Raw genomic sequence first — 27729 nt, forward strand, 5'->3', positions numbered from 1 at the left:
GTAAGACCTCCGGGGTCCCTTCCAAGCATGTTACTCTGGAATCTGTATTTTGAATCTCTTGAGTAAGAAGAATGGTACTTCTTGTCTGTTCTTTTGCCCCCTCTATGAAGGGATGAAGCTTTCTATAGAACCCTTCCTAAAAGTGGAAGGCTGCACATGGGTGTGGCACTGTCAGAAGAAATCGGATTCTTTATCGGGAAGGAAACGACAGCCTCCTTCCTCCTGGGCTCCGATGGAAAATGCACCGTTTCCATCACTTGCATAAGAACCTTCCTTGCACACAGAATCCACCAGGCGAGTCCCTCAGAAAAGAGAAGCGGACGCCGTGCGATTCACCATTCGGCCACCGGAGGGCGAACGCCAGAGGTGATTTCCCATAGGAGAATGAGAGGGAAGTGACCTCACTGGATCTGACGCGACACTCCGTCTCTTTTGCACCCTTTGAGCTTCTCTGGAGGTTTAAGTGGGTAAGTGGCGGGTGTGAGTGTGTGTGTGTGTGTGTGTGTGTGTGTGTGTGTCTCCGCGTGCAATGTGGGGGGTCGGGGTGGGGTGCGGTGCAGAGGTGCTGGTGCTAGAGAAGGAAGGGGCAGAAGCCAAGTCCCCATGCAGGTTCAATCTCTTGAGTCCTGGTGTGGGAGATCCCGGATCCCATGTTCCCCTGCCGCCCCTCTCCACGCAAGTGGCAGGCAGAGGGAAGCGGTGCTCAGGAACAAATCCCCAGAGAGGAGGGAGGGTCCTGGGGAATCCTTCACCCCCCATAGCCTGGAGAAAGCTCCGAGGTCGGAGATGGGGAGAGGTTGGGGGGCAAAACTGGAGCAGGAAAGAAGAACATGGTTGCAAGGGAGGAACTGGAGGAGATTGTGCCCGCCTTCTCCTTCTGTGCTGGAGGAGACTAAAATAGGGTTGGATCCTCCGGAGTTCAATTTCTCTTAGGAGGGTGAGTGAACCAGGACATCCCCAACCCCGGTGTCTCATGTGAACGGTTGCTTAGCCTGTCTGTATTCTGGGTATTTTTGTGAAGTCTCAAAGTTTGTACCAAACACAGATTCATGCACAGGGATTAAGTGCTCAATGCCACTGTAATCCTGTACTAGCTCAGAAAAATACTTCTTTCATTTTGGAATGTGGGTTCTTCACAGTTAAATCCACCGCTTTCTCATTAATCTCAGATATACCATAGAAATTGGGGAATCCATTTGTAAATACCCTCTGCTGGAGGCAAAAAATTGGACAGAGATGGCTGGAAGACTTGCTTGACCTGTAGCTACAGGAATGGTACTATGAATAGAAAGGTGTTTGGAGATCCACAAGATTCCCTGGACCCCTTTGGAGGTGCACTACAGGACAGAGAAAGAATGAAAAGCCAATCTTTAGCGAGTGAGGAAATTGGAAAAGGCCCTTCTGGTGTCCAGCCTGGGAGCTATGGGGAGATCTGTGCAAGAACTGGGCAGAAGATCCTGGAGGAGAAAATCACCCTTTCAGAAGTTCAGCCCTGGAACTTCAGGAGCTTCCAATACAAGGAGGATGAGGGTCCCCGAGGACTTTGCAGCCGGCTCCATTCCTTTTGTAGTCAATGGTTGAGACCAGAAAAGCACACAAAAGCGCAGATGCTGGACCTGGTTGTTCTGGAGCAGTTCTTGGCCCTTCTGCCCCTGCAGATGGAGAGCTGGGTGCGGGAGTGTGGAGCAGAGACCAGCTCCCAGGCGGTGGCCCTGGTGGAAGGCTTCCTTCTGAGCCAGGCAGAGGAGAAGAAGGAGAGCATTGACTGGCAGGTGAGAAACCTTCATTTGGGAGCTCAGGACTGTTTAAATCTAATAAACAGTATTTTTGATCTCTTAACCCTTGCCTACCAGAATTCTTTGACATTCATTATATGTGGAAATAATTCATGTAGGACATTGTTGTTTTATTTGTGATAGTCATTCCTTTCCTTCTTTCCAACCTCACTGATGGATTTCTGGGGCTTCGGAATGGTGTTCTAAAAAGAAGAATCCAATTCTTAATATGTATTGTCCATTTATTCCTCTTCTTGTTTCCTGCCTACTTTTTCAAGTCCTTCATGATGGAGATCAGAGATCCTGAGGGAAGGGGACATCCATCAGATTCATCTCTCAAAATGTTTTACACGAGGATCTCTCAGGATGATCCAAATCAAGACACTATCACAGGTAATACAGGGCTCTCCCATTCTGCAGAGAGATCTCAGCTGTCTCATCTTCTGTATGTCTTCTCTTCTATAGAACACCACCTCCTACATTATGAATTATGCAGTTTAAACTTCTGTCTCCCTCACAGGGAAGAATAGAAGGAAGTTGAGCCTTTTTGATGGTGGAGCTGAAACAATGGTAGAAACTCCAATTCAGGTAAGAAGAGGAAATTGATTAGAATTGTATCCTCCTTTTCCTTCAGAAAGTCAGGGGTAGTGTACACATAGTCCTGTCTCCTTCCAATAATCTTTTTTAAGACCAGTACATTAAAAAAATGCTACTTGTTGCCAATTATTTTTACGATAATTGTAATTATGTAATTATTGTAACACCTTTTCAAATAATCCATCAAGATGCTCATTCTTTTTGTAATTCTTTGACTTGCATCTATGCAAAAATGCTCAGAATATTCACACTGGCAAATTACAATTATTTTAAAATGTTTTATTTACAATTAGTGATGAGAAAACTAAGTGGAGCAGATTAATAGATAACACTATTAAAATCCAATGCGAGTTAATAGAAAATTCTCAATGTAAAAATTATTCTGAAAGACCACATAATCAAGGCACTTTTGGCTTACAAAGTAAATTCTAATGTCTTGATTTGTGCCTGAATTTGAAGGCCAAACATTCCAGCTTTGCAAAAGCTAAAAATGTCGTCCTCGGGAAATTTCTTCTGCTTTGTTATCTTCCACTTCCATTCAGTTTGTATCTCAGACTAGAAGCAACTTCCCTACAATCCAAGAAGAAGCAGAAGCCAAATCCCTAGCTGAGTTCTCCCAGCACTTTCATGAAGGGGTTGAGCATAGACAGGACTGCAGCTTCTTGGTATACCATGAGCCTTATACTAAATGCCACATCAAATCCTATACACACAGAGATACACACATTTCCTTCTGGAAACAGGAAGGGTTGGAGTCATTAATATGTGGGGTTTCTGAGGCCGATCTGTCAGTTGATTCTCCCCAGATATCTTCTAATGCTGGATGGAGCCATTTAGCTTAGTGCATAGCTTTGCTTTGGGAATTTATAAACAATAGGACTTTCTGTGTATTCTCTTTCTTTGTCAGGAGGGCCTTGTCTTCTTCGAGGAGGTGGCTGTGTATTTCTCTGAGGAAGAATGGTCTGAACTGGATCCTGACCAAAAAGTTCTGCATTGGGAAGTCATGTTGGAAAATTACAGCAACGTGGCTTCTCTTGGTAAGGGTGTTTCCTTTTGTCCAATTGGAGAGTTCAGGAAGAAATTTTGTTTCTGATTATTATTAATCTCTTGGCTTCTAGGTGCTCTCTAAGAATGGATTTTTTGAAATGACCATCAGAGCATTAGTATTTCCTATATTATTATAACATGCTCTTATGCTAATTAGTTAGATGTTCTACTTCCCCTCCCAACCTGAAAATAACTCTGGAGAGAATGGGATAGCATAGGACAGGCTTCTGTGGGGCAAGTCTCATGGAGAAAAGGGGCTAGAAAACCTGAGGGAGAGAAGAGGATAGGATAGGAGATGTTTCTGTGGGGCAAGGCTGAGGAAGAGAAGAGGAGAGGCTTCTGTGGGGCAAGCCTGAGAGAGAGGAGAGGAGAGGATCTATGGGGCCAGCCTGAGGGAGAGAACGGGGTAGGATAAGAGAGGCTTCTGTGAAGCCAGCCTGAGGGAGAGAAGGGGATAGAGAGGAGAGGCTTCTGTGGGGCTAGCCTCCGGGAGAGAAGGGGGAGAGGAGAGGCCAATCATAATTACTCATTAATTTTGAAACACTAAGCGTCGATTTATCAAGCCCAATCACATAGTTTGGTAGTGGAGCACGGATATTCAGCTAGTTATTATTATAACCAAAAATGTTTTGCTATTTTTAGAGTTATGATTCATGTATATAGAAATTATTATTTCTGAAATGCCATTGTAAGCATGCAAACATGCAATATACTGGAATCTGGCAAACATCAGAACTCAATTGATATAAATTCTGACAGATTGATCTTTTTCCCTAATCTTGTTATCGTTTTTATTGCTGTTCCCTTTTGAAGGTAATAATGGGCAGGACCATAAACAATCTAGGGAATCATTCCAAGTGTTCAGATATGGAGACGTATCGGAGAAGCCTGAAATGCAAATGAAATTCCAGAGGCAGGAGAGAAATCAGTCAAATAATTGGAATAAGGAAAGCTCATCTTCCATTGAGGCTCAGACGCAGTTTCTTGAGCAACCAAGAAAAATGAAGAAAAAATATATTGGGAAAGGTATAAGACTATCTAAAGATACATTAGATGTAAATGGACAGTATCTGACCCAAGCCAAAGGACAACATTGTATATACAAAGACAATGGAAAACAATACAATTGGACTTTCACACTTTCTCAAGAAAATGGGTCACTTACATCACATAAAAGTATTCATATGGAAGAGAAGCCGAATAAATCCCTCGAGCATGGAAAAAGCTTCGGTGAAAACAAGACTCTTATGATTCATAAAAGGCTCCACACAGAGGAAAAGCCATTTAAATGCTTGGAGTGTGGAAAGGGCTTCAGCAAGCCCAGTAGTCTTACTTCCCATAAAAGGATCCACACAGGGGAGAAGCCATATAAATGCATGGAGTGTGGAAAGGTCTTTAGTTGCAACAGTAATCTTACTTCCCACAAAAGGATCCACACAGGGGAGAAGCCATATAAATGTATGGAGTGTGGAAAGAGCTTCAGAGTACATAGTGATCTTACATCCCATAAAAGGATCCACACAGGCGAGAAACCATATAAATGCATAGAGTGTGGAAAGGACTTCAGAATACATAGTGATCTTACAACCCATAAAAGGATCCATACAGGGGAGAGGCCTTATAAATGCATGGAATGTGGAAAGACTTTTACTCATAACATTCAACTTGCTTCCCATAAAGCGATCCACACCGGGGAGAGGCCTTACAATTGCATGGAATGTGGAAAGACTTTTACTCATAGCAGTCAACTTGCTTCCCATACATGGATCCATAGAGGGGAGAAGCCATATAAATGCATGGAGTGTGGAAAGGGCTTCCATGTAAATTCATCCCTTATGAGACATAAGAGGATTCACACGGGGGATAAACCATATAAATGTATGGAATGTGGAAAAGGCTTCAGTGAACTCGGTAATCTTACATCCCATAAAAGGATCCACACAGGGGAGAAGCCATATAAATGCATAGAGTGTGGAAAGGGCTTCAGTGAACACAGTAATCTTATTTCCCATAAAAGGACTCACACAGGAGAGAAGCCATTTAAATGCATGGATTGTGGAAGGGTTTTCAGTCAACGCAGTAGCCTTACCTCCCATAAAAGGATCCATACAGGGGAGAAACCATATAAATGTGTGGAATGTGGAAGGTGCTTTAGTGAATACAGTAATCTTATTTCCCATAAAAGAACACACACAGGAGAAAAGCCTTTTAAATGCATGGATTGTGGAAAATGCTTCAGCCGACCCAGTATGCTTACTTCCCATAAAAGAATCCATAGAGATGTGGAGCCAGTTTCCAAAACAGAGAGAGATTTTGGTGAGAATGTATGCTAATTTAGCAGGTTAAATCTATGGATTTTCCTATTTCATCGACTGAACTCAGAAAGGAAGGGTTTTTTGAGTTTGGCCCTCCCAACTGGCAGCCCCAGAGAAGATGGATATATTAATTTAAATGAAAACAATGTGCATGTTTTCATTTTAATCATGAATGATGAATTTTTGAATTTATGTATATATATATATATATATTTTAGAAATAAACTTCTGCTCCCCATGAGCAGCTACTGTCTGCATTTTTAGAGGTGCTGCTTCTATTAAATTTTAACTTTCATATGTAACTTGGGCTTTTTCTTTCTATTTTGCCTTTTACTTTGGATGAGTAGATTACATGTTAATTGCCAGGTTGAATGCTGTTAAGTCCAATACACTCCATTGATGAACTGCAATTAAAGACTTTTATTGCCTTCAAGATGAGACTTCATCTGAGTTATCACTTTCATCTGATTTATGGCATGGAACGGCAATGGCAAAGTTCAGTCTTTTGTTTTGAAGTGAAGTAATTTTAGCCATTTTAGGCTTTTTGATTATTTATTGAAAATGTGAGATCAGTTATTGTTTATTTATTGAAAAGGCTACATTATTTATTGTAATTATTTAATGAAATTGCTATATAATTTTTTAAGAACTTTAGTATTTCATTTCAACATTGCGTAAAGATTATTTAGTTGGTATGCTTTATATTGGACATGAAGTCACTGAAGTTTATTAAGAATCAGAACTATAATCAAGTATTTTTAGAACTACTTCGAATAGGTAACAGTAGAAAACAGTGATCTCCTCTCAAACTTACAATATAACACATTCAGGTCATCTGCCAGTTGATGATCCTCTTCGGTAAGGCAGGGAGATCTGCTGTTCTTCAGGCTTTTCCATGCATTTGCAGGTTCATTAGCTGAGAACTGATTTTTCAGCTGTTCAGAGTAGCTTCTCTTTCCTACCTTGTCAATAGTTGCTGGCCTGATTATATGGGATCCTATCTCCTTTCCTGTAGACTTCCTCTTTGGCACGACAAAGCTGCTTGGGCTTTGTCGTAAACCAAAGATGATTGTTGTTATGCATGCACAAGCTCTTGGTAGGCATACAAATGTCCTCAGAAAAGCTAATACATGATGTCACAGTGTCAGTAAATTCATCCAAGCCCACTGAAGCAGCTTCAAGAATACTCCAATCTGTGCAATCAAAGCAAGCGTGTAGCTCTAACTTGGCCTCCTCAGTCCATCTCTTCACTATTCTTACTATAAGCTTTGCAGTTTTGAGTTACTGCCCATAGCTGCACAAGGGAAAGAGCAGTAGTCACCTTTTAATGTGGAATAGGAGTGATCCAATATGTTGTTGCCTCTAATGACATAATACTGCATATATATGAACAACTCATGAGTGAGGTGGCTCTGTTAAAATCTGCTAAGACAATTAAGTAGGGAATCTGGATATTTCCGTTCTCTACAAAGTACTGTATCTCGTCACCTGGAATCTACAGTGCGGGGCTTGTGCAAACTTGGTGTGGTATATAAGCCCCAACCAAAATAAATGAGGAAAACTCTTGCAGAGCATTAAATGATTTACAGCTAATGAATAATGTTAATAATTACTGTGTTTCCCTGAAAATAAGACCTGGTCTTACAGTTTTGCCCCCCACCCCCAAAGATGCATTAGGACTTATTTTCTGGGAAACACGGGCAACACAGGCAAGCCAAGAGACGGTGGGACAGATTGACACCCGATTGTGTATCAGTGAGTATATCCTGCTATCTGCCACGGGAAACTGAGTGTTATTACCAGTATCCATTTGATGGTCTATTTCAAACAGGCATTAATTAAGTGTAACTTTCCATGTTCATCACCAAATGACAGTAAGCAATTGAGGGTAAATTTTGGGAGAAAGCTCCTTCTAAACTGTTTCTGTCTTCTAATCTCATAGTTATAGGGATCTATAGAGACAAGTATCAGGTTCAATCACTAGAATAATAATTTCCCATATTCTAGTTTCCATCTTCAACATTCCAGTATATAGTGAAGCATTAGAAACACAATGAGGGACTTGGAAAATTGCCCTTAAAAATTTAGATTGGACCAAAAACTTGAAGTTCCTATGGCACATAAGGGGATTGGGTCTAAATTGTGTGCCATATAGTAATTGAGCCAAAGGCTCAGCCACAAAACAGCTTAGTTGCTGCAGGTATATATTAACTTGTGGAATAAAGAAATCTTAAAAATACTTAATAATTTAGATGAGGGGATAAAAGGGAACATATCGAATTTGCCTACAATACCAGGCTAGGGGAATAGCCAATATCTTTAGAAGATAGGCTCAAGATCCAGAAGGTTCTTGACAGACTGAAATAGTGGTCTCTGTCCAATAAATTGCAGTTCATTGGTGAGAAAAGTAAGGTTTTTCGCTTACCGTGTTTCCCCGAAAATAAGACCCTGTCTTATATTTTTTTGAACCCCGAAATAAGTGCTTGGCACTTATTGGGACGCATGGAGGAAATCAGAGGAAATGGCGGATACCGGCTGTGCATGCGTTTAAATATTTTTGGGGAGGGCTTATTTTCAGAGGGGGCTTATTTTAGCATGTGCTCAAAAGCCCGATTGGGCTTATTATCAGGGGATGTCTTATTTTCGGGGAAACAGGGTAGGTAAGAAAAAACAAATACACTAGGACATAATAGGTGTATCTGGCTCAACAGAAGAGAGATCTAAGAGTCCTATAGATAATTACTTAAATATGAGCCAGCAGTGTGCTGCAGCTGCTAAAAGAGCCAATGCAGTCCTAGGATGCATCAATAGAGGGATAGTATCGAGATCACATAAAGTGTTAGTCCAGCTTTCTCCTGCACTGCTAAGACTACATTTGGAACACTGCATCTAGTTACGGTCACCATGATACGAAAAAGATGTTGAAACTCTAGAAAGAGTGCAGAGAAGAACAACACAGATGATTAGGGGACAGGAGGCTAAAACATATGAAGAGAAGTTGCAGGAATTGGGCAGATCTACTCTAGTGAAGAAAAGGGATGGTGTATTAGGCTTTCAATATATGAGGGGCTGTCACAGAGAAGATGAATTCAACCTATTCTCCAAAGATCCTCTGACTGGATAAAAAGAAATGGATGAAAATCTATCAGAGAGATATCCAGCCTAGAATGAGGAGAAATTTCCTGACAGAACAATTAACTAGTGGAACAATTTGTCTCCAGAAGTTATGGGTGCCCCATCCTGGCAGGTTTTCAAGAAGAGATTTGACAGGCATTTGTCTGCAATGGTGTAAGACCTCCGGGGTCCCTTCCAAGCATGTTACTCTGGAATCTGTATTTTGAATCTCTTGAGTAAGAAGAATGGTACTTCTTGTCTGTTCTTTTGCCCCCTCTATGAAGGGATGAAGCTTTCTATAGAACCCTTCCTAAAAGTGGAAGGCTGCACATGGGTGTGGCACTGTCAGAAGAAATCGGATTCTTTATCAGGAAGGAAACGACAGCCTCCTTCCTCCTGGGCTCCGATGGAAAATGCACCGTTTCCATCGCTTGCATAAGAACCTTCCTTGCACACAGAATCCACCAGGCGAGTCCCTCAGAAAAGAGAAGCGGACGCCGTGCGATTCACCATTCGGCCACCGGAGGGCGAACGCCAGAGGTGATTTCCCATAGGAGAAGGAGAGGGAAGTGACCTCACTGGATCTGACGCGACACTCCGTCTCTTTTGCACCCTTTGAGGGGGTTTAAGTGGGTAAGTGGCGGGTGTGAGTGTGTGTGTGTGTGTATGTGTCTCCGCGTGCAATGTGGGGGGTCGGGGTGGGGTGCGGTGCAGAGGTGCTCGTGCTAGAGAAGGAAGGGGCAGAAGCCAAGTCCCCATGCAGGGTCAATCTTCTGAGTCCTGGTGTGGGAGATCCCGGATCCCATGTTCCCCTGCCGCCCCTCTCCACGCAAGTGGCAGGCAGAGGGAAGCGGTGCTCAGGAACAAATCCCCAGAGAGGAGGGAGGGTCCTGGGGAATCCTTCACCCCCCATAGCCTGGAGAAAGCTCCGAGGTCGGAGATGGGGAGAGGTTGGGGGGCAAATCTGGAGCAGGAAACAAGAACATGGTTGCAAGGGAGGAACTGGAGGAGATTGTGCCCGCCTTCTCCTTCTGTGCTGGAGGAGACTAAAATAGGGTTGGATCCTCCGGAGTTCAATTTCTCTTAGGAGGGTGAGTGAACCAGGACATCCCCAACCCCGGTGTCTCATGTGAACGGTTGCTTAGCCTGTCTGTATTCTGGGTATTTTTGTCAACCTACCTGGATGCAATTGTGTGATTGGCTCTAAAAATGCAAACCCTGCACTTCTGCTTTGCCAAAAATGCAGGGTTTGCATTTTTAGAGCCAAATCACTTTTTGGCAAAGCAGGTCACCTTTTGGCATTTCATTTTTTTTTTCAAGTGAACTTTCATGTTTTGTTCACCTGTTGGAGTTTGTCTAAACCCCCTTGCAGGTAAATGCAGATTTAAATTTATTATAAAGCAAGCCCTACTTTCTGAGAAAAAAGCAATTGAAAATGATGCAAAATGCATTTATTCAGTGTTCCATGTCCATAATAGATGCAAGTCCTAAAGTTTGTACAAGGATTCGTGCACAAGGATTAAGTGCTCAATGCCATTGTAATCCTGTACTAACTCAGAAAAATACTTCTTTCATTTTGGAATGTGGGTTTTTCACAGTTAAATCCACCACTTTCTCATTAATCTTTGCTATACCATAGAAATTGGAATCCATTTTTATCACCCTCTGCTGGAGGCAAAAAATTGGACAGATGGCTGAAAGACTTGCCTGATCTGTAGCTACAGGAATGGTACTATGAATAGAAAGGTGTTTGGAGATCCACAAGATTCCCTGGACCCATTTGGAGTTACACTACAGGACAGAGAAAGAATGAAAAGCCAATCTTTAGCAAGTGAGGGAAATGGAAAAGGCCCTTCTGGTGTTCACCCTGGGAGCTATGGGGAGATCTGTGCAAGAACTGGACAGAAGAGCCTGGAGGAGAAAACCACCCTTTCAAAAATTCAGCCCTGGAACTTCAGGAGCTTCCAATACAAGGAGGATGAGGGTCCCCGAGGACTTTGCAGCCGGCTCCATTCCTTTTGTAGTCAATGGTTGAGACCAGAAAAGTACACAAAAGCGCAGATGCTGGACCTGGTTGTTTTGGAGCAGTTCCTGGCGCTTCTGCCCCTGCAGATGGAGAGCTGGGTACGAGAGTGTGGAGCAGAGACCAGCTCCCAGGCGGTGGCCCTGGTGGAAGGCTTCCTCCTGAGCCAGGCGGAGGAGAAGAAGGAGGAGGTTGAGTTGCAGGTGAGAGACTTTTATTTGGGAGCTCAGAATTGATGAAATCTAATAGACTAAATCTGTGTTTGAATTCTTAACCCTTGTTTACACAGAATTCTTTGGCATTCATTATATGCGGAGATACTCTAATAATTCTTGCAGGACATTGTTTTGTTATTAGTGATAGTTGTTCTTTTCCAATTTCCAACCTTACTGATGGATTCTGGAACTTCAAAATGGCGTTTACAGAAGAAGAATCTTGATGTGTATTGTCCATTCATTCTTCTTGTTTTCTGCCTACTTTTTCAAGTCCTTCATGATGGAGATCAGAGACCCTGAGGGAAGGGGGCGTCCATCAGATTCATCTCTCAAAATGTTTTGCACGAGGATCTCTCAGGATGATCCAAATCAAGACATAACCAGAGGTAACATAAGACTCTCCCATTCCCCAAAGAGATCTCAGCTGTCTCATCTTCTGTATGTCTTGTCTTCTCTACAACACCATCTCCTACGTTATGAATTATGCAGTTTAAACTTCTGTCTCCCTCACAGGGATGAATAGAAGGAAGGTGGCCCTTCCTGAATGTGAAGCTGAAACAGTAGTAGAAACTCCAATTCAGGTAAGAAGAGGAAATTTATGCATTAGAATTGTATTCTCCTTTTCCTTCAGAAAGTCAAGGTGGTGTACATAATACTGTCCCCTTTCATTAATCTTTTTAAGACCAGTACATTTAAAAAGTGCTACTTGTTGCCAATTATTATTACAATAATTGTAATTATGCTGCCGTGTTGTCTGCAAAAATAAGGCCTATCTCGAAAATAAGCCCTAGCTTGATTTTACACGTACATCTAATATAAGCCCTACCCCCAAAATAAACCCTAGTTAGGATGCCACCCACTCCTTTGTGCCTGGTTGCATGAGGTGGCGTGTGGCGCATTGGTAAAAATCAAGCTAGGGCAGAGATGGGGGTGATGGAGCTGTCCCACATGCCCTGCACTCGCTTACCTTAGGACAGTTGCAGCCAGGCCTCCCTCGCCCTGACACCTGCCTTGCCCTTCCAAGCCACTCGCTGCCGCTTGTGCACCTCACCCCCGACCTCCATTTCACCATCAGGGGACTTCAGGAAAGGCAAAACAGACTGGAGGAACACCGTGCATGTTAATCTGGATCTCATTTCTCGCATTCAGAGGCCTTTCCTGAAGGCCTCTGACAGCGAAATGGAGGCTGGGGGTGACCCACGCAAGCGGCAGTGAGTAGCAGCAGAAGAATTCAGCCGGCAGCGGCCACACAGTGCTGCCACTGCGAGGTGCCGCCGTCGTGAGGTGAGACTGGAAAAGACATCCCCCAGAAATAAGACCTAACCCTGTTTCCCCCAAAATAAGACATCTCCTGATAATAAGCCCAATCGGGCTTTTGAGTGCATGGCAATAAGGCCAAGTGCTTATTTCAAGGTTCAAAAAAAATATAAGACAGGGTCTTATTTTTGGGAAAACACCGTAATTACTCTAACCCCTTTTCAAATAATCCTTCATGTTGCCCATTCTTTTTCTAATTCTTTGAGTTGGATTGGTCAAGGATGCTCAAAAATAACTGAATATTAACACTGGCAAATTACCATTTTTAAAAAATGCTTTGTTTACAATCTGATAAAACTAAGTGGAGCAGATTAAAAGATAAAAATATTAAAATCCAATGCAAGTTAATAGAAATTATCAAAGTAAAAATTGTTCTGAAAAAGCACATAATCAAGGCACTTTCGGCTTGCAAAGTAAATTCTAATGCCTTGATTTGTGCCTGAATGTAGAGGCCAAACAATCCAGCCTCGCAAAAGCTAAAAATGTCCTTCTTGGGAAATTTCTTTCACTTTGTTATCTTCCATTCAGTCGATATCTCAGACTAGAAACAACTTACTTAACAATCCGAGAAGCAGAAGCCAAATCCCTAGCTGAGTTCTCCCAGCACTTTCATGAAGGGTTGAGGATAGACAGGACTGCAGCTTCTTGGTATACCATGAGCCATTTACTAAACGCCACATAAAATCCTCCACACACATTTCCTTCTGGAAACATAGGAAGGGTTGCAGTTATTGATATGTGTGGTTTCCAAGGCCCATCTGCCAGTTGATTCTCTCCAGAAGTCGTCTAATGGTGGACGAATGAATGGCGGATTGATTGATCCAAAGGAAATTGGGGTTATTTTCATTGAAAGGCTCTGACAGTCCTGGAGAATCAATAAAATTAATAAAAACCTACCCCAAACAATCCTTTAATCCAAAACTTTTCTCTGTCTGTTTTCTCACATAAAATCTTGAATGCTACTGAGCAGAGACGTTTGCCTTGGTGTATAGCTTTGCTTTCAAAATTTATAAAAATAGGACTCATTTTTCCTTGTCAGGAGGGCCTTGTCTCCTTCGAGGAGGTAGCTGTGTATTTCTCTGAGGAGGAATGGTCTGTGCTGGATCCTGACCAAAAAGCTCTGCATTGGGAAGTCATGCTGGAAAATTACAGGAATGTGGCCTCTCTTGGTAAGGGTTTCCTTTTGTCCAATCGGAGAGTTCAGGAAGACATTTTATTTCTGATTATTATTAATTATTATTATAACGAAAAATGTTTTGCTATTTTCAGAGTTATGATTCATGTATATAGAAATTATCATTTATGTCATGCCATTGTAAATATGCAAACATGCAGTACATTGTAATCTGGCAAATATCAAAAGGCAATTGATATAAATTCTGACAGATTGATCTTTTTCCCTAACCTTGCTATTGTTTTTATTGCTCTTCTCTTTTGAAGGTGATAATGGGCAGGACCATAAAGAGTCTAGGGAATCATTCCAAGTGTTCAGATATGGAAATGTAACGGAGAAGCCTGAAATGCAAATGAAATTCCAGAGGCAGGAGAGAAATCAGTCAAATAATTGGAATAAGGAAAGCTCATCTTCCATTGAGGCTCAGACACAGTTTCTTGAGCAACCAAGAAAAATGAAGAAAAAATATATTGGGAAAGGTATAAGACTATCTAAAGACACATTAGATGTAAATGGACAGTATCTGACCCAAGCCAAAGGACAAGATTTTATATACAAAGACAATGGAAAACAATACAATTGGACTTTCACACTTTCTCAAGAAAATGGGTCACTTACATCACATAAAAGTATTCATATGGAAGAGAAGCCGAATAAATCCCTCGAGCATGGAAAAAGCTTCAGTGAAAACAAGACTCTTACGATTCATAAAAGGCTCCACACAGAGGAAAAGCCATTTAAATGCATGGAGTGTGGAAAAGGCTTCAGCAAACCCAGTAGTCTTACTTCTCATAAAAGGATCCACACAGGGGAGAAGCCATTTAAATGCTTGGAGTGTGGAAAGGGCTTTAGGTGCAACAGTAATCTTACTTCCCATAAAAGGATCCACACAGGTGAGAAGCCATATAAATGCATGGATTGTGGAAAGGGCTTTAGGTGCAACAGTAATCTTACTTCCCATAAAAGGATTCACACAGGGGAGAGGCCATATAAATGCTTGGAGTGTGGAAAGGACTTTACTTGCAACAGTGGTCTTACTTCCCATAAAAGGATTCACACAGGGGAGAAGCCATATAAATGCATGGAGTGTGGGAAGGACTTCAGAGTACATAGTGATCTTACTTCCCACAAAAGGATCCACACGGGGGAGAGGCCATATAAATGCATGGAGTGTGGAAAGGACTTTAGTTGCAACAGTAGTCTTACATCCCATAAAAGGATCCACACAGGGGAGAAGCCATATAAATGCATGGAGTGTGGAAAGGACTTTAGTTGCAAGAGTACTCTTACATCCCATAAAAGGATCCACACGGGGGAGAGGCCTTACAATTGCATGGAATGTGGAAAGACTTTTACTCACAGCAGTCAACTTGCTTCCCATACATGGATCCATAGAGGGGAGAAGCCATATAAATGCATGGAGTGTGGAAAGGGCTTCTATGTAACTTCATCCCTTATGACACATAAGAGGATTCACACGGGGGATAAACCATATAAATGTATGGAATGTGGAAAAGGCTTCAATAAACTCGGTAATCTTACATCCCATAAAAGGATCCACACAGGGGAGAAGCCATATAAATGCATGGAGTGTGGAAAGGGCTTCAGTGAACGCAGTAGCCTTATTTACCATAAAAGGACTCACACAGGAGAAAAGCCATTTAAATGCATGGATTGTGGAAAGTGCTTCAGCCGACCCAGTAAGCTTACTTCCCATAGAAGGATCCATACAGGGGAGAAGCCATATAAATGTGTGGAATGTGGAAGGTGCTTTAGTGAATATCGTAATTTTATTTTCCATAAAATGATACACACAGGAGAAAAGCCATATAAATGCATGGATTGTGGAAAATGCTTCAGCCGACCCAGTAAACTTACTTCCCATAAAAGGATCCATAGAGATGTGGAGCTAATTTCTAAAACAGAGAGAGATTTCAGTGAGAATATGCTAATTTAGCAGGTTAAATCTATGGATTTTCCTATTTCATCGACTGAACTCAGAAAGGAAGCTGTTTTTTGGCCCTTCCAACTGGCAGCCCCAGAGAGAGATGGATATATTAATTTAAATGAAAACAATGTGCATGTTTTCATTTTAATCATGAATGATGAATTTTTGAATTTTGTATATATTTAATTTTTTTTTTAGATATAAACTTCTGCTCCACATGAGTGACTGCTGTCTGCTTTTTTAAAGGTGCTGTTTCTGCTATTACATTTTAACTTTCATGTGTAACTTTGTCTCTCTATTTTTGCTTTTTACTTTGGATTAGATTACATGTTAATTGCCAGGTTGAATGCTGTTAAATCCAATGCATTCCATTAATGAACTGCAATTAAAGACTTTTATTGCCTTCAAGATGAGACTTCATCTGAGTTATTACTTTCATCTGATTTATGGCATGGAACGGCAATGGCAAAGTTCAGTCTTTTGTCTGGAAGTGAAGTAATTTTAGCCATTTTAGGCTTTTTCACTATTGAAAAGGTTAGATGAGTTATTGGTTTTTTGTTTTTGTTTTGCTTTAATTTATATGCCGCCCTTCTCCGGAGACTCAGGGCGGCTTACAATGCGTTAAGCAATAGCCTTCATACTTTTGTATATTTATACAAAGTCAGCTTATTGCCCCCACAATCTGGGTCCTCATTTTACCTACCTTTGAAAGGATGGAAGGCTGAGTCAACCTTGAGCCTGGTGAAATTTGAACTTGCAGTAATTGCAAGCAGCAGATGTTAATAACAGTGCTTTAGTACACTGTACTATCAGGCTCTTATAAATAAAGGTTATTTATTGAAAAGGCTACTTTATTGTAATTCTTTGTTGAAATTGCTATGTAAATTTTGAAGAACTTTAGTATTTCATTCCATTTTCCTTATATGTACTGTTCCTTAATTCAAGAAGAGGAAAATTTCCTGTCTTTTTTTCCTTTCCTACTCCTTTCATTATGGGAACAGCAATTTTGATGTAAGAAATTGTTGTTTGGGAAGCCTTTGAAATCTTTTTGAGATTGTACATTACTTAAAAGTTATTTATTTGGTATGCTGTATATTAGCCACTGTATAGAAGTCACTAAAGTTTATTAAGAATCAGAACTCTAATCAAATATTTTTAGAACTGCATATCAAGCAAAATAGAGAAAGGGGGAGGGGAAAGAAGAAGGAAGGAGAGGGAGAAAGAAAGAAAGAAAGGATGGAAGGGAGAAAGGAAGGTAAGAGAAACAGGATTTAATGTCCAACTTTTTATGGAGAGTTTTGAGTAGAAAATGCTCTTGAATTTACAAACCATAAAAAATGTTTGATAAATAATGCAATGGTTAAAATTTTAAATGAAAGACTGCACCAAAAACCTGAAGAATTTGCCACAGGGTTAAACCGAATGAAGGAAGATGTCATAAATATGCATATAAAAACAGAAAATTAGATATGCAAATAGCAGCAACAGAAGGTAATTTATTACTATTGGATTTGAAGGAGTAAGAATTTTATTTGAGAATTGGGATTGCCAAAAATGTGGAAAAAGGCACTAACATAAAATAATTAATTAATTATAATAAGACCACTTCTTAAGATTTCTTAAGTTTAAAAAATACTACCTGAGGATGAACATGGAAGATGAACATACTAAGGATAGTATGGTAAAATGGGAGAAAAACCTTGGTTATAAATGGGAAAATATGTGGACTAATCATTTAAACTTAAAGTTTAATTTGAACTACAGTTTGAAAGAAAATTTTTATAAGATGATGTATTGATGGTATTTAACTCCAGATATATTGGCAAGAATACGTAATGGAACTTCCAACAAATGTTGGAAATGTAAGGTACATTTTATCGCATGAGGTGGACTTATAAACATGCTAAATCATATTGGATAAATATAATAATGGTTATGCAGAAAATACCCAAAACTCAAATATTAATGAAAGATGGTGACAATGAACGGCAGCTTTGAGCTTTGCTCTCCTTTTTACTCTCTATTGTTATTCTTTTTTAAATAGTCTTTCTACTTTTCTATCAGTTTTTAACTTTTAACTTTAAAAAGTTGTAATTTCACCACTTGAGAGATTCAGTTTTTACTCCAGCTTTTTACTTCAGCTACCGTGTTTCCCCGAAAATAAGACCCTGTCTTATATTGTTTCGAACCCTGAAATAAGCGCTTGGCCTTATTGGGGGATGTCTTATTATTTTGGGGCGTGTAGAGCAAGACTGGGCTCCTCTTGCCGTCTTACCTGATTTCCAGCTCTGTCTCCCTAAACCTAGCCAGAGGAAATGGCGGGGACCGGCTGCGCATGCGTTTAAATATTTTTGGGGAGGGCTGATTTTCGGGGAGCTTAGTTTAGCGCATGCACTCAAAAGCCCAATTGGGCTTATTATCAGGGGATGTCTTATTTTAGGGGACACAGGGTAGTAAAGCATTTAGTGAATGGTAAGTTTTCTCTACTAAGCAAACGAAACCAGCTAAACATGGCTGCGACAACACCCAGACATCCCAAGATAAAAGACTTTTTTCAAATGAAACCTGAAGCCTCATCACCATCTCAAATGAGACCAATGACTGTTGTATCATCTGGAAATTTCAGAAGTTTAACAGAGGGTTCCCCTGAGGTACAGTCATTGGTACAGAGGGAGAAGAGCAACAGAGAGAGTACAGAGCCCTGAGGGGCACCTATGCTAATTGCCCGGGTACTAGATGTAATTTTCCCAAACTACACCTGTTGCTTCCTATCTATCAAAAAGCTGACTATCCACTTACAAGTATGAACAGGCATAGTGAGCTGAAACAGTTTAGAGCAGGGGTGTCAAACTCGATCTCACTGAGGGCTGCATAAGGGTTATGTTTGACCTCAGAGGGCTGGGGACAGGCGTGGGGCATGCCCGGGATGTGTGGCCATGGTAGGCACAGCCAGGGGTATGGCCATGGTGGACATGACATGGGACTTGTGTTGGGGGCACCTGTGGTGGCCAAGTGCTAAGGCAGGACTTCTCTGAGAGCCTCCCTCACTTTCATTATAGTCTTCCTTCCTTTTCTTCTTCTTTTTATTTATAATTTTATTTAAGATTTTTTCTTTAACATCCCAAAGTGCTTGGTGAACTGGGTCAATAATGTCTGGGTCAATATACTTTGCACACAATTCTAATAATGATAGTACCATTTAAAATATACATAATCATAATCTTTCAACTTTCAAAATTTGTGTATACATAGTAAATATAATATGTTCGATTATATTTCAGTATACATTATACTATTTTCCCAATTTCTACTTTCTACTTCTTTTTTATAGCACTTAATACAATAACCACCATGTTAAAAAATATTCTATATCTATCCGTCATCTCTTCCCCTTTTTAGAATTTCAACTCTTACTAACTTTTTGGTGAATCTTTCATGCTTCTCCTCTGATATCTTGTAACTCCTTTTGTCATGTTTATTTAATCTAAATGTTTCATCTGCCACAACATCTATCTCTTGCTGCTGGATCTCTAGTGCACTCATTCGCTCTTCCCCCATCATTTTTAGGAGACTTTTCTCTTTATTCTCTTTTATATTTTGAATTCTTAAGGGATATTGTCTCTGTTCCGTGTTAGAAATTATTGCTATCTCTTCCATATTTTTGTCTTCCTGTATCATTTTTGGATTTATCTCCTCTATTCTTCTCTCAGGTCTTTCTAATTTCTCCTCTATTTTCTGAATTTTTTGTTCATTTTTTATTGTCAATTGCTGGGGGTTTTCTAGTCTCACACTTCTATCCTGCATCAATTCCATCATTTCTCTATGATTCCTTGTTATAGCTTCCTTAATACATTGAAACATCAATATTTCTTTATAAACTGCATTTGTTTCCCCCTGTTGAAACATTTTGTGATTATATAATAAACTAATCACTCCTCAATATTCCACCAAAATTCCAATATCCCAATGTTCAGAAACACGAAAAATGCCACAGTCCCGTAACTGTGCCTTAAAATCCCCTAAATTTATAGTCCTTAAAATTTTCCAATTTGCACCCTCTAAGTTTTCCAAATTTTTAAGTCTTGTTAATTTTTCTTCTTTTGCCTCATAGAATGTTCTGTCAAATGATCTTGATAATCCAAATTGGCCCATCAAATTTCTCCAAATGCCTTTATTCCACAGTCAGATATTCAGTTTCAAGGATGTTTTATGTTAATTGTAATCCACCTTTCCTTAGAAATCTTCAAAAGGCTCATGAATACTTCCAAGCAGCCAAGATGCCAGTAGATATGGAACCAAACTAAAAAGGCCTTCCAGGTGTTGTTTGTCTTTCACTAATTTCCCCCCATACTATTTTTCACTATTTTCACAATAGAATACCTTATGCCACCAGGCTTGAAATTTTGGGCTTGGACAACCTAGAACTACGCTGCCTACAGTCTGACCTAAGCGTAGTACACAAAATTGTCTGCTGCAATGTCCTACCTGTCAATGAGTTCTTCAGCTTCAACCGCAATAATACATGGGCAAACAGTAGATACAAATTCAAGGTAAACCGCTCCAAACTTGATTGCAGAAAATATGACTTCAGCAATAGAGTGGTCAATGCCTGGAATGCACTACCTGACTCTGTTGTTACATCCTCAAACCCGAAAACTTTAACCTTAAACTGTCTACCATGGACCTCACCCCATTCCTAAGAGGTCTGTAGGGGGCGTGCATAAGCACATCAACATGCTGACTGTCCCCATTTATTCATATACATTTCCTGTATTCATAATCATGTTTATGTTTATACTTATATCTGCTATCTTATACATGTTTGACAAAATAAATAAATGAATGAATAAATAAATTTTCTTTCTCCTCTATGTTATTCTTGTATTATCAAATAATTCTTACTTTCCAGGGTTATTCCCACCATGTACAGTACTAATATAATATCTTTAACCAGTAGGTGGCACCCTTGTTCTAAGATTTATTTTTAAAATTTATTTTAATTAATTAATTTTGTCAAGCACATATAAGATAACAGGTAAAAGTATAAACATGACTTGGATATTTATTTATTTGTTCGATTTATATGCCGCCCTTTTCTGGAGACTCAGGGCGGCTTACAATGCATTAAGCAATAGCCTTCATACTTTTGTATATACCTGCTTAGTAGGGCTTTTGGGGGCCCCCCTAAGCGGTGTTCTTTTTTATACAAAGTCAGCTTATTGCCCCCACAAACCGGGTCCTCATTTTACCTACCTCGAAAGGATGGAAGGCTGAGTCAACCTTGAGCCTGGTGAGAATTTAACTCGTAGTAATTGCAGGTAGCTGGTGTTACTTAACAGTGCTTTAGTCTGCTGCGCCTCCAAGGATACATGAAAAGAGTAAGTAAAAAAAGAATATTAGGAGAGGGACGGTAGGCACGCTGGTGCACTTATGCACGCCCCTTACAGACCTCTTTGGAATGGGGTTAGGTCAACAGTAGACAGTTTAAGGTTAAACACAGCAAAAATAAAACAGCTGTGTGTCAAAGAGAAAGGGGGGGAAATAAAAATAAAGCAAAATTCCTCTTTCTTTGTTAACGATTCTTCCAGTAATCAAACAGTATTATCCACAAATTAAATCACTTTTCACGCTACTACCAGTTCCAGTCCAGTCTTTCTCTATTTTAAAGCTTCAGTCTTCCACACCGTGCGATTCACCATTCCGCCACTGGAGGGCGAAGGCCAGAGGAGATTTGCCATAGGGAAATGGGAGGGAAGTGAGCTCACTGGCTCTGACGCCACACTCAGTCTCTATTTAACCCTTTGAGCTTCGCAGGAGGTTTAAATGGGTGCTGGAAAGTCTTGAAGGGAGGAGAACTAGAGGTGGGCAGGGTAAATGGTGGGTGTGAGTGTGTGTGCCTGTCTACACGTGCAAATCGGGGGGTGGGGTGGGCAGAGGTTGCTCGTGCTAGAGAAGGAAGGGACATAAGGCAAGTCCCCATGCGGGTTCAATGTTTTGAGTCCTAGGGTGGGAGAGCTCGGATCCTATGTTCCCCTGCCGACCCTTTGCACGCAAGTGGAAGGCAGAGGGAAGCGGTGCTCAGGACAAGCCGTGTTGCCCCAGGAACAAATCCCCAGAGAGGAGGAAGGTCCTGGGCAGGGGTGAAATCCAGCAGGTTCTGACAGGTTCTGGAGAACCGGTAGCGGAAATTTTGAGTAGTTTGGAGAATTGGCAAATACCACCTCTGGCTGGCCCCAGAGTGGGGTGGGAATGGAGATTTTGCAGTATCCTTCCCCTGCCATGCCCACCAAGCCACGCCCACCAAGCCACACCACACCCACCAAGCCACGCCCACAGAACTGGTAGTAAAAAAAATTGGATTTCACCACTGGTCCTGGGGGAATCCTTAACCCCCCATAGGCTGGAGAAAGCTCCAAGGTCGGAGAGCTTGGAGGGCAAATCTCTAGCAGGAAAGAAGAACATAGTTCCAAGGGAGGAACTGCAGGAGACTGTGCCCGCCTTCTCCTTATGTGCTGCAGGAGTCTAAAATAGGGTTCGATCCTCAGGAGTTCAATTTGTCTTAGGAGGGTGAGTGAACCAGGACATCACCTGCCCCGGTGTCTCATGTGAACTCAGCCTCTGGGGGTGCTTAGCCTGTTTGTCTTTAGGGTATGTTTTGGGAATCTGCCTGTGGGTAATTGTGTGATTTGGCTCTTAAAAAGGAAACCCTGAAGAAAGGGGAGCTGAGGTCATTTATTGGCATTTCATTTTTTTTTAAAAAAAAGAACTTTCATGGTTAGTTAACTGGTTAGAGTTTGGCATGTTGCATAAACCTTGCTTGTAAGTAAATGTAGATCTAGGTTTTTATGAAGCAAGCCCTAAAAAGAAATGGAAAATGACCCAAAATAAATTTATTCAATGTTCCAAATCTCTCGTGGATGTCAGACCCAAAGCTTGTACCAAACACACATTCATATGCAGGGACTAACTGTAATCCTGTACTAGCTCAGAAAAATACTTCTTTCCATTAGAATGAGTGTTCTTCAGGGGTTAAATCCACCACTTTCTAATTAAAATACAGAAATTGGAAACCATTTGTGCTCCCTCCCTTGGAGGCAAAAATATGGGGCTGAAAGTCTTGCCTAATATGTAGCTACAGGAATGGTACTATGACTGGAAAGGTGTTTGGAGATGCACAAGATTCCCTGGATGGATTTGGAGTTGCACTACAGGACAGAGAAAGAATGAAAAGCCAATCTTTAGCAAGTGAGGGAACTGGAAAAGGCCCTTCTGGTGTTCACCCTGGGAGCTCTGGGGAAATCTGGGCAAGAACTGAGCAGAAGATCCTGGAGGAGACAACCACCTTTCCAGAAATTGAGCCCTGGAACTTTAGGAGCTTCCAACACCAGGAGGATGAGGGCCCCCGAGGACTTTGCAATCAACTCCATTCCTTTTGTAGTCGATGGTTGAGATCAGAAAAGTACACAAAAGCACAGATACTGGACCTGATTGTTTTGGAGCAGTTCTTGGCGCTTCTGCCCCTGCAGATGGAGAGCTGGGTACGAGAGTGCAGAGCAGAGACCAGCTCCCAGGCGGTGGCCTTGGTAGAAGGCTTCCTCCTGAGCCAGGCGGATGAGAAGAAGGAGCAGGTTGAGTTGCAGGTGAGACACCTTCATTTAGGAGCTCAGAAATAGTTAATCTAATAAAGTGTGTTTGAATTTTTAACTCTTACCTACCTGAGGTTTTTGTGGTTTGTTCTTTTTTTCATTCATTATATGTGGAGATACTTTTAATTCTTGTAGGACATCGTTCTGTTATTTGTGTTAGTTGTTCCTTTCCACTTTCCAACCACACTGATGGATTCTGGAGCTTCAAAGTGGTATTCACAGAAGAATCATCTTGATGTGTATTGTCCACTCATTCTTGTTTCCTGCCTACTCTTTCAAGTCCTTCATGATGGAGATCAGAGATCCTGAGGGAAGGAGGCATCCATCAAGTTCATCTCCAGAAATGTTTTTCAGGAGGATCTCTCAGGATGATCCAAATCAAGACACAACCAGAGGTAATACAAGGCTCTCCCATTCCCCAGAGAGATCTCAGCTGTCTCATCTACTGTATGTCTTCTCTTCTCTAGAACACCACCTCCTACATTACGAGTTATTCAGTTTAAAATTCTGTCTCCCTCACAGGGAAGAATAGAAGGAAAGTGGCCCTTTTTGAAGGTGGAACTGAAACAATGGTTGAAACTCCAATTCAAGTAAGAAGAGGAAATTTATTTATTAGAATTGTATTCTCCTTTTCCTTCAGAAAGTCAAGGTGGTATACATAGTACAGTCCCCCTTCATTTTTCCCTCTTATTTGAGTTGGCTTATTTTTGTGTTCCCAAGCAAGATGAAACTGTTATTAGGAAATCTTAAGATCAGTATTTTAAATAAATGCTAATTGTTGCCAATTATTATAATAGTTTAATTATGCTAATTACTATACTCACTTTTCAAATAATCTTTCGTGATGGCTCTTCTTTTTGTAATTATTTGACTTGCATCTGTGCAAGGATGCTCAAAAATAAGTATTCACACTGGCAAATTACCATTTTTAAAAAATATTTTATTTACAAGACAAGTGGACATTAAAAGGTAAGACTATTAAAATACAATGCAGGTTAACAGAAAATTTTCAGAGTAAAAATTGTTCTGAAAGAGCACATAATCAAGGCACTTTTGGCTTGCAAAGTAAATTCTAATGCCTTGATTTGTGCCTGAAACAATCCAGTTTTGCAAAAGCTAATAAACAGAATGGGACAACTCACCACAGCCAACTAGCCATGATTAACTCAACATGTCCAACTCGCGATAGGACAACTCTCTTCAGGACAATCCAACAATTGTATTTAATTATTTTAAAACTTAAATTTTATTTCAATTTTTGTCATTCAAATTTCATTCTGTCTCTCCTTTGTCATCCTTTCTTTAATAATTCTATTTCACTATTTCTTCGATATTAGTATAAATCTCTTGGCGAATTGGCCATAGCGAATTGTCCTGTGGTGATTTGGCCATAGTGAGTTAACCATAGTGAGTTGGCTATGTTGAGTTGGCTGCGGTGAATTGTCACAGACCCCTAAGAAATGTTCTCCTCAGGAAATTTCTTCTCCTTTGTTACCTATCATTCAGTTGAAGTTTCAGACTATAAGCAGCTTCCTTACAATGTGAGGAGGATTAGAAACTAATTCCTGGCTAAGCTCTCCCAGGACTTTCATGAGGGTGTTGAGGAGAGACAGGATTGCTCTTTCTTGGGAAACCATGAGACATTTACTAAAATGTTGCAAAGAATCCCCTCCCACACAGACACAAACTTTTCCTGCCTCAAACGTAGGAAGGATTGGAGTCAGTGGTGGAATTCAGCCAGTTCGCACCACTTTGGGAGAACCGGTTGTTAACTTTCTGAGCAGTTTGGCACAGTGGTTGTTGGAAGAAATCATTAGGGCAGAGAACCTGTTGTTAAATTACCTGAATCCCACCACTGATTGGAGTCACTGATAGGTGGAGTTTTGGAGCCACAGATACCAATTGATTCCGGATGTCTTTGATGGTTGTTGGAGGGTGGGAGGGTGGGTGAATGGATGGATGATGGTAGCTCAATCGATCCAGAAGGAAACTGGTGTTACTTTCACTGATTGGCAGAATCAATCAAATTGATAAAACCTGCCCAAACTATTTCTTACGTCAAAAGCTTTTGGCTCTGTCCATTTTCTCATGTAAACCTTGGAATCCTAGCAAGCATAGCCATGTACCTTAATGCACAAGGTTGCTTGGGGAATTTATAAACAATAGGACCGTTGTTTTTTTTACAATTCCTCCTGGACCTTCTGTGTACTCTCTTTCCCTGTCAGGAGGGCCTTGTCTCCTTCGAGGAGGTGGCTGTGTATTTCTCTGAGGAGGAATGGTCTGAGCTGGATCCTGACCAAAAAGCTCTGCATTGGGAAGTCATGCTGGAGAATTACAGGAATGTGGCCTCTCTTGGTAAGGGTGTTTCTTATTCTCCAGTCAGAGACATCAGGAAGACATTTTGTAGTTGGCTATTGTAGTTGAGATTAAAAATTGATGTCATCTCTGGAGAGGAAGCAGGTAGAAATACGTCGTTCTCCTGCTCCTAGGAAGGAAATAGATCCATGGCGTTCTGTTTAGATGCATCCTGTGCCATTCTACATGTGTATTTTCTATTTCTTTATAAATATGTCAGGGACAAAGTAATTCCTTGGCTTGATGTAATGCCAAACCCCATCACAGATTTCAGCTTTTTTTGGCTAGGATAATTCCATATCAGTCCTATGAAGCCTTATCAGTCAGGTATGTGGGTTAACTACTTCTGTTTGATTTCTATCTTGAGCTTTGGAATTAAGGATGAAATGGTGCTGTTTTTCCATTAAAAACATGCATCTTAAGCATGTTCCTAGTTTCCACCCCACTCTTTCAATCATGTGATTTTTGGCAAATAAAAAACCAAATGCAATAGGAACATAGTTTGTGTAAGAAGAAAAAGAGGAGTTTAAATATGAATTTCGAACGGGATTTAGTTCTTGCAAAAGTCTATGTTGGAATTGGCACTCTTCCAATAAATGTTAGGTTTTCTCCTAATACATCTTTGGATGCTTCCTCTGATTTTTCTTTAACTCAGAGCTGACTCTTGTTGAGATTTAATAAACAAAAAGAATGTTTGCTATTCTTAAAACTTTTATGCATTAATATGAGAATTACTATTTACATCATTGTAAGCAATCAAACATGCTATAACTTAGAATTTGAAAGACAATAATGATGATTTCCGATTGATTGATCTTTTTCTTTAACACCTGGCTATCATATTTATTTATTTCTCTTTCTTCTTGAAGGTGATAATGAGCAGGACCATAAAGAGTCAAGGGAATCGTTCCAAGGACTCAGACATGGAGATGTAATGGAGAAGCCTGCAATTCAAATGGAACTCCACAAGCAGGATAGAAACCTCTCAAATAATTGGAATAAGGAAAGCTCATCTTCCATTATTAATCACATACAGGAGTTTCTTGAGCAACTGGAAAAAATAGAGAAAAAATATATGGGGAAAGGTGTAAAACTATCCAAAGACACATTAGAGGTAAATGAACACTATCCATCCACATCCAAAGGACAAGATTATATATGCAAAGACAATGAAAAAAAATACAATTGGACTTTCCCATTTTCTCAGGGAAATGGGACTCTAACATCACATAAAAGTCTTCCCATCGGGGAGCATCCGGAGAAAGGCTTGGAGAATGGAAAGAACTTCTGTGAAAAGAAGACTTTTACTGTTCAGAAAAGGAATCAAACAGGGGAGAAGCCATATAAATGCACAGAGTGTGGAAAGGGCTTCCACAGGGAGAGTAATTTTACATCCCATCAAAGGATCCACACAGAAGAAAAGCCCTTTATATGCACGGAGTGTGGGAAGTGCTTCAGAGTACTCAGTAAACTTATTTCCCATAAAAGAATCCACACAGGGGAAAAGCCATTTAAATGCATGGAATGTGGAAAGACTTTTACTTATAGGAAACAACTTAGTTCCCATCAATTAATCCACACAGGGGAGAAACCATACAGATGCATGGAGTGTGGAAAGGGCTTCAGCCAACACAGTAAACTTACTACTCATAAAAGGATCCACACAGGGGAGAAACCATTCAAATGCATGGAATGTGGAAAGAGCTTTCGCCACTACAGTGGTCTTACATGCCATAAAAGGATCCATACAGGAGAGAAACCATTTAAATGCATGGAATGTGGAAAGAGCTTCAGTGTAAACTGCAATCTTACTTCCCATAAGTGGATCCACACAGGGGAGAAGCCATTTAAATGCACGGAGTGTGGGAAGACTTTTAGTCAGAGCAGTGCCCTTACTCTCCATAAGAGGATCCACACAGGGGAGAAACCATTTCAATGCAGGGAATGTGGAAAGTCTTTTAGTCAGAGCCATCACCTTACTCGCCACAATAGGATCCACACAAGGGAGAAGTCAAGATAAATGCATGGATTGTGGAGAGGGTTTTAGGAGCAATGACTTAATTTCCCATATAGAGATACACTTGAGTGAGAATCTATGTTAATTCTAGAAAGTTAGTTAAATTTATGATTTTATTTTTTTTTGTATTTACAGAGACTGAGCTTGGAAAGACATTTTTTTTAGTTTGATCCTCCCCACTGGAGC

General features: G+C 40.7%; 1 protein-coding gene across 1 annotated transcript; it reads left to right on the top strand.

The window, feature by feature from the left end:
• The first annotated feature begins 41 nt into the window (after window positions 1-41).
• LOC117659891 (uncharacterized) lies at window positions 42-27729 on the top strand. The gene is given in 18 exon segments (XM_087885172.1): window positions 42-467; window positions 1170-1772; window positions 2054-2168; window positions 2296-2363; window positions 3280-3409; window positions 4233-5743; window positions 10547-11074; window positions 11358-11472; window positions 11600-11667; window positions 13443-13572; window positions 13844-15533; window positions 21332-21395; window positions 22641-23165; window positions 23452-23566; window positions 23694-23761; window positions 25397-25526; window positions 26396-27537; window positions 27540-27729. Coding segments are annotated over 17 exon segments (6939 nt in total). The 5' UTR covers window positions 42-467; window positions 1170-1280; the 3' UTR covers window positions 27588-27729.

The sequence above is a fragment of the Pantherophis guttatus genome, chromosome 2 (genome assembly GCF_059756535.1).
Source record: "Pantherophis guttatus breed Tessera chromosome 2, ASM5975653v1, whole genome shotgun sequence".
Classification (NCBI taxonomy): Eukaryota; Metazoa; Chordata; class Lepidosauria; order Squamata; family Colubridae; genus Pantherophis; species Pantherophis guttatus.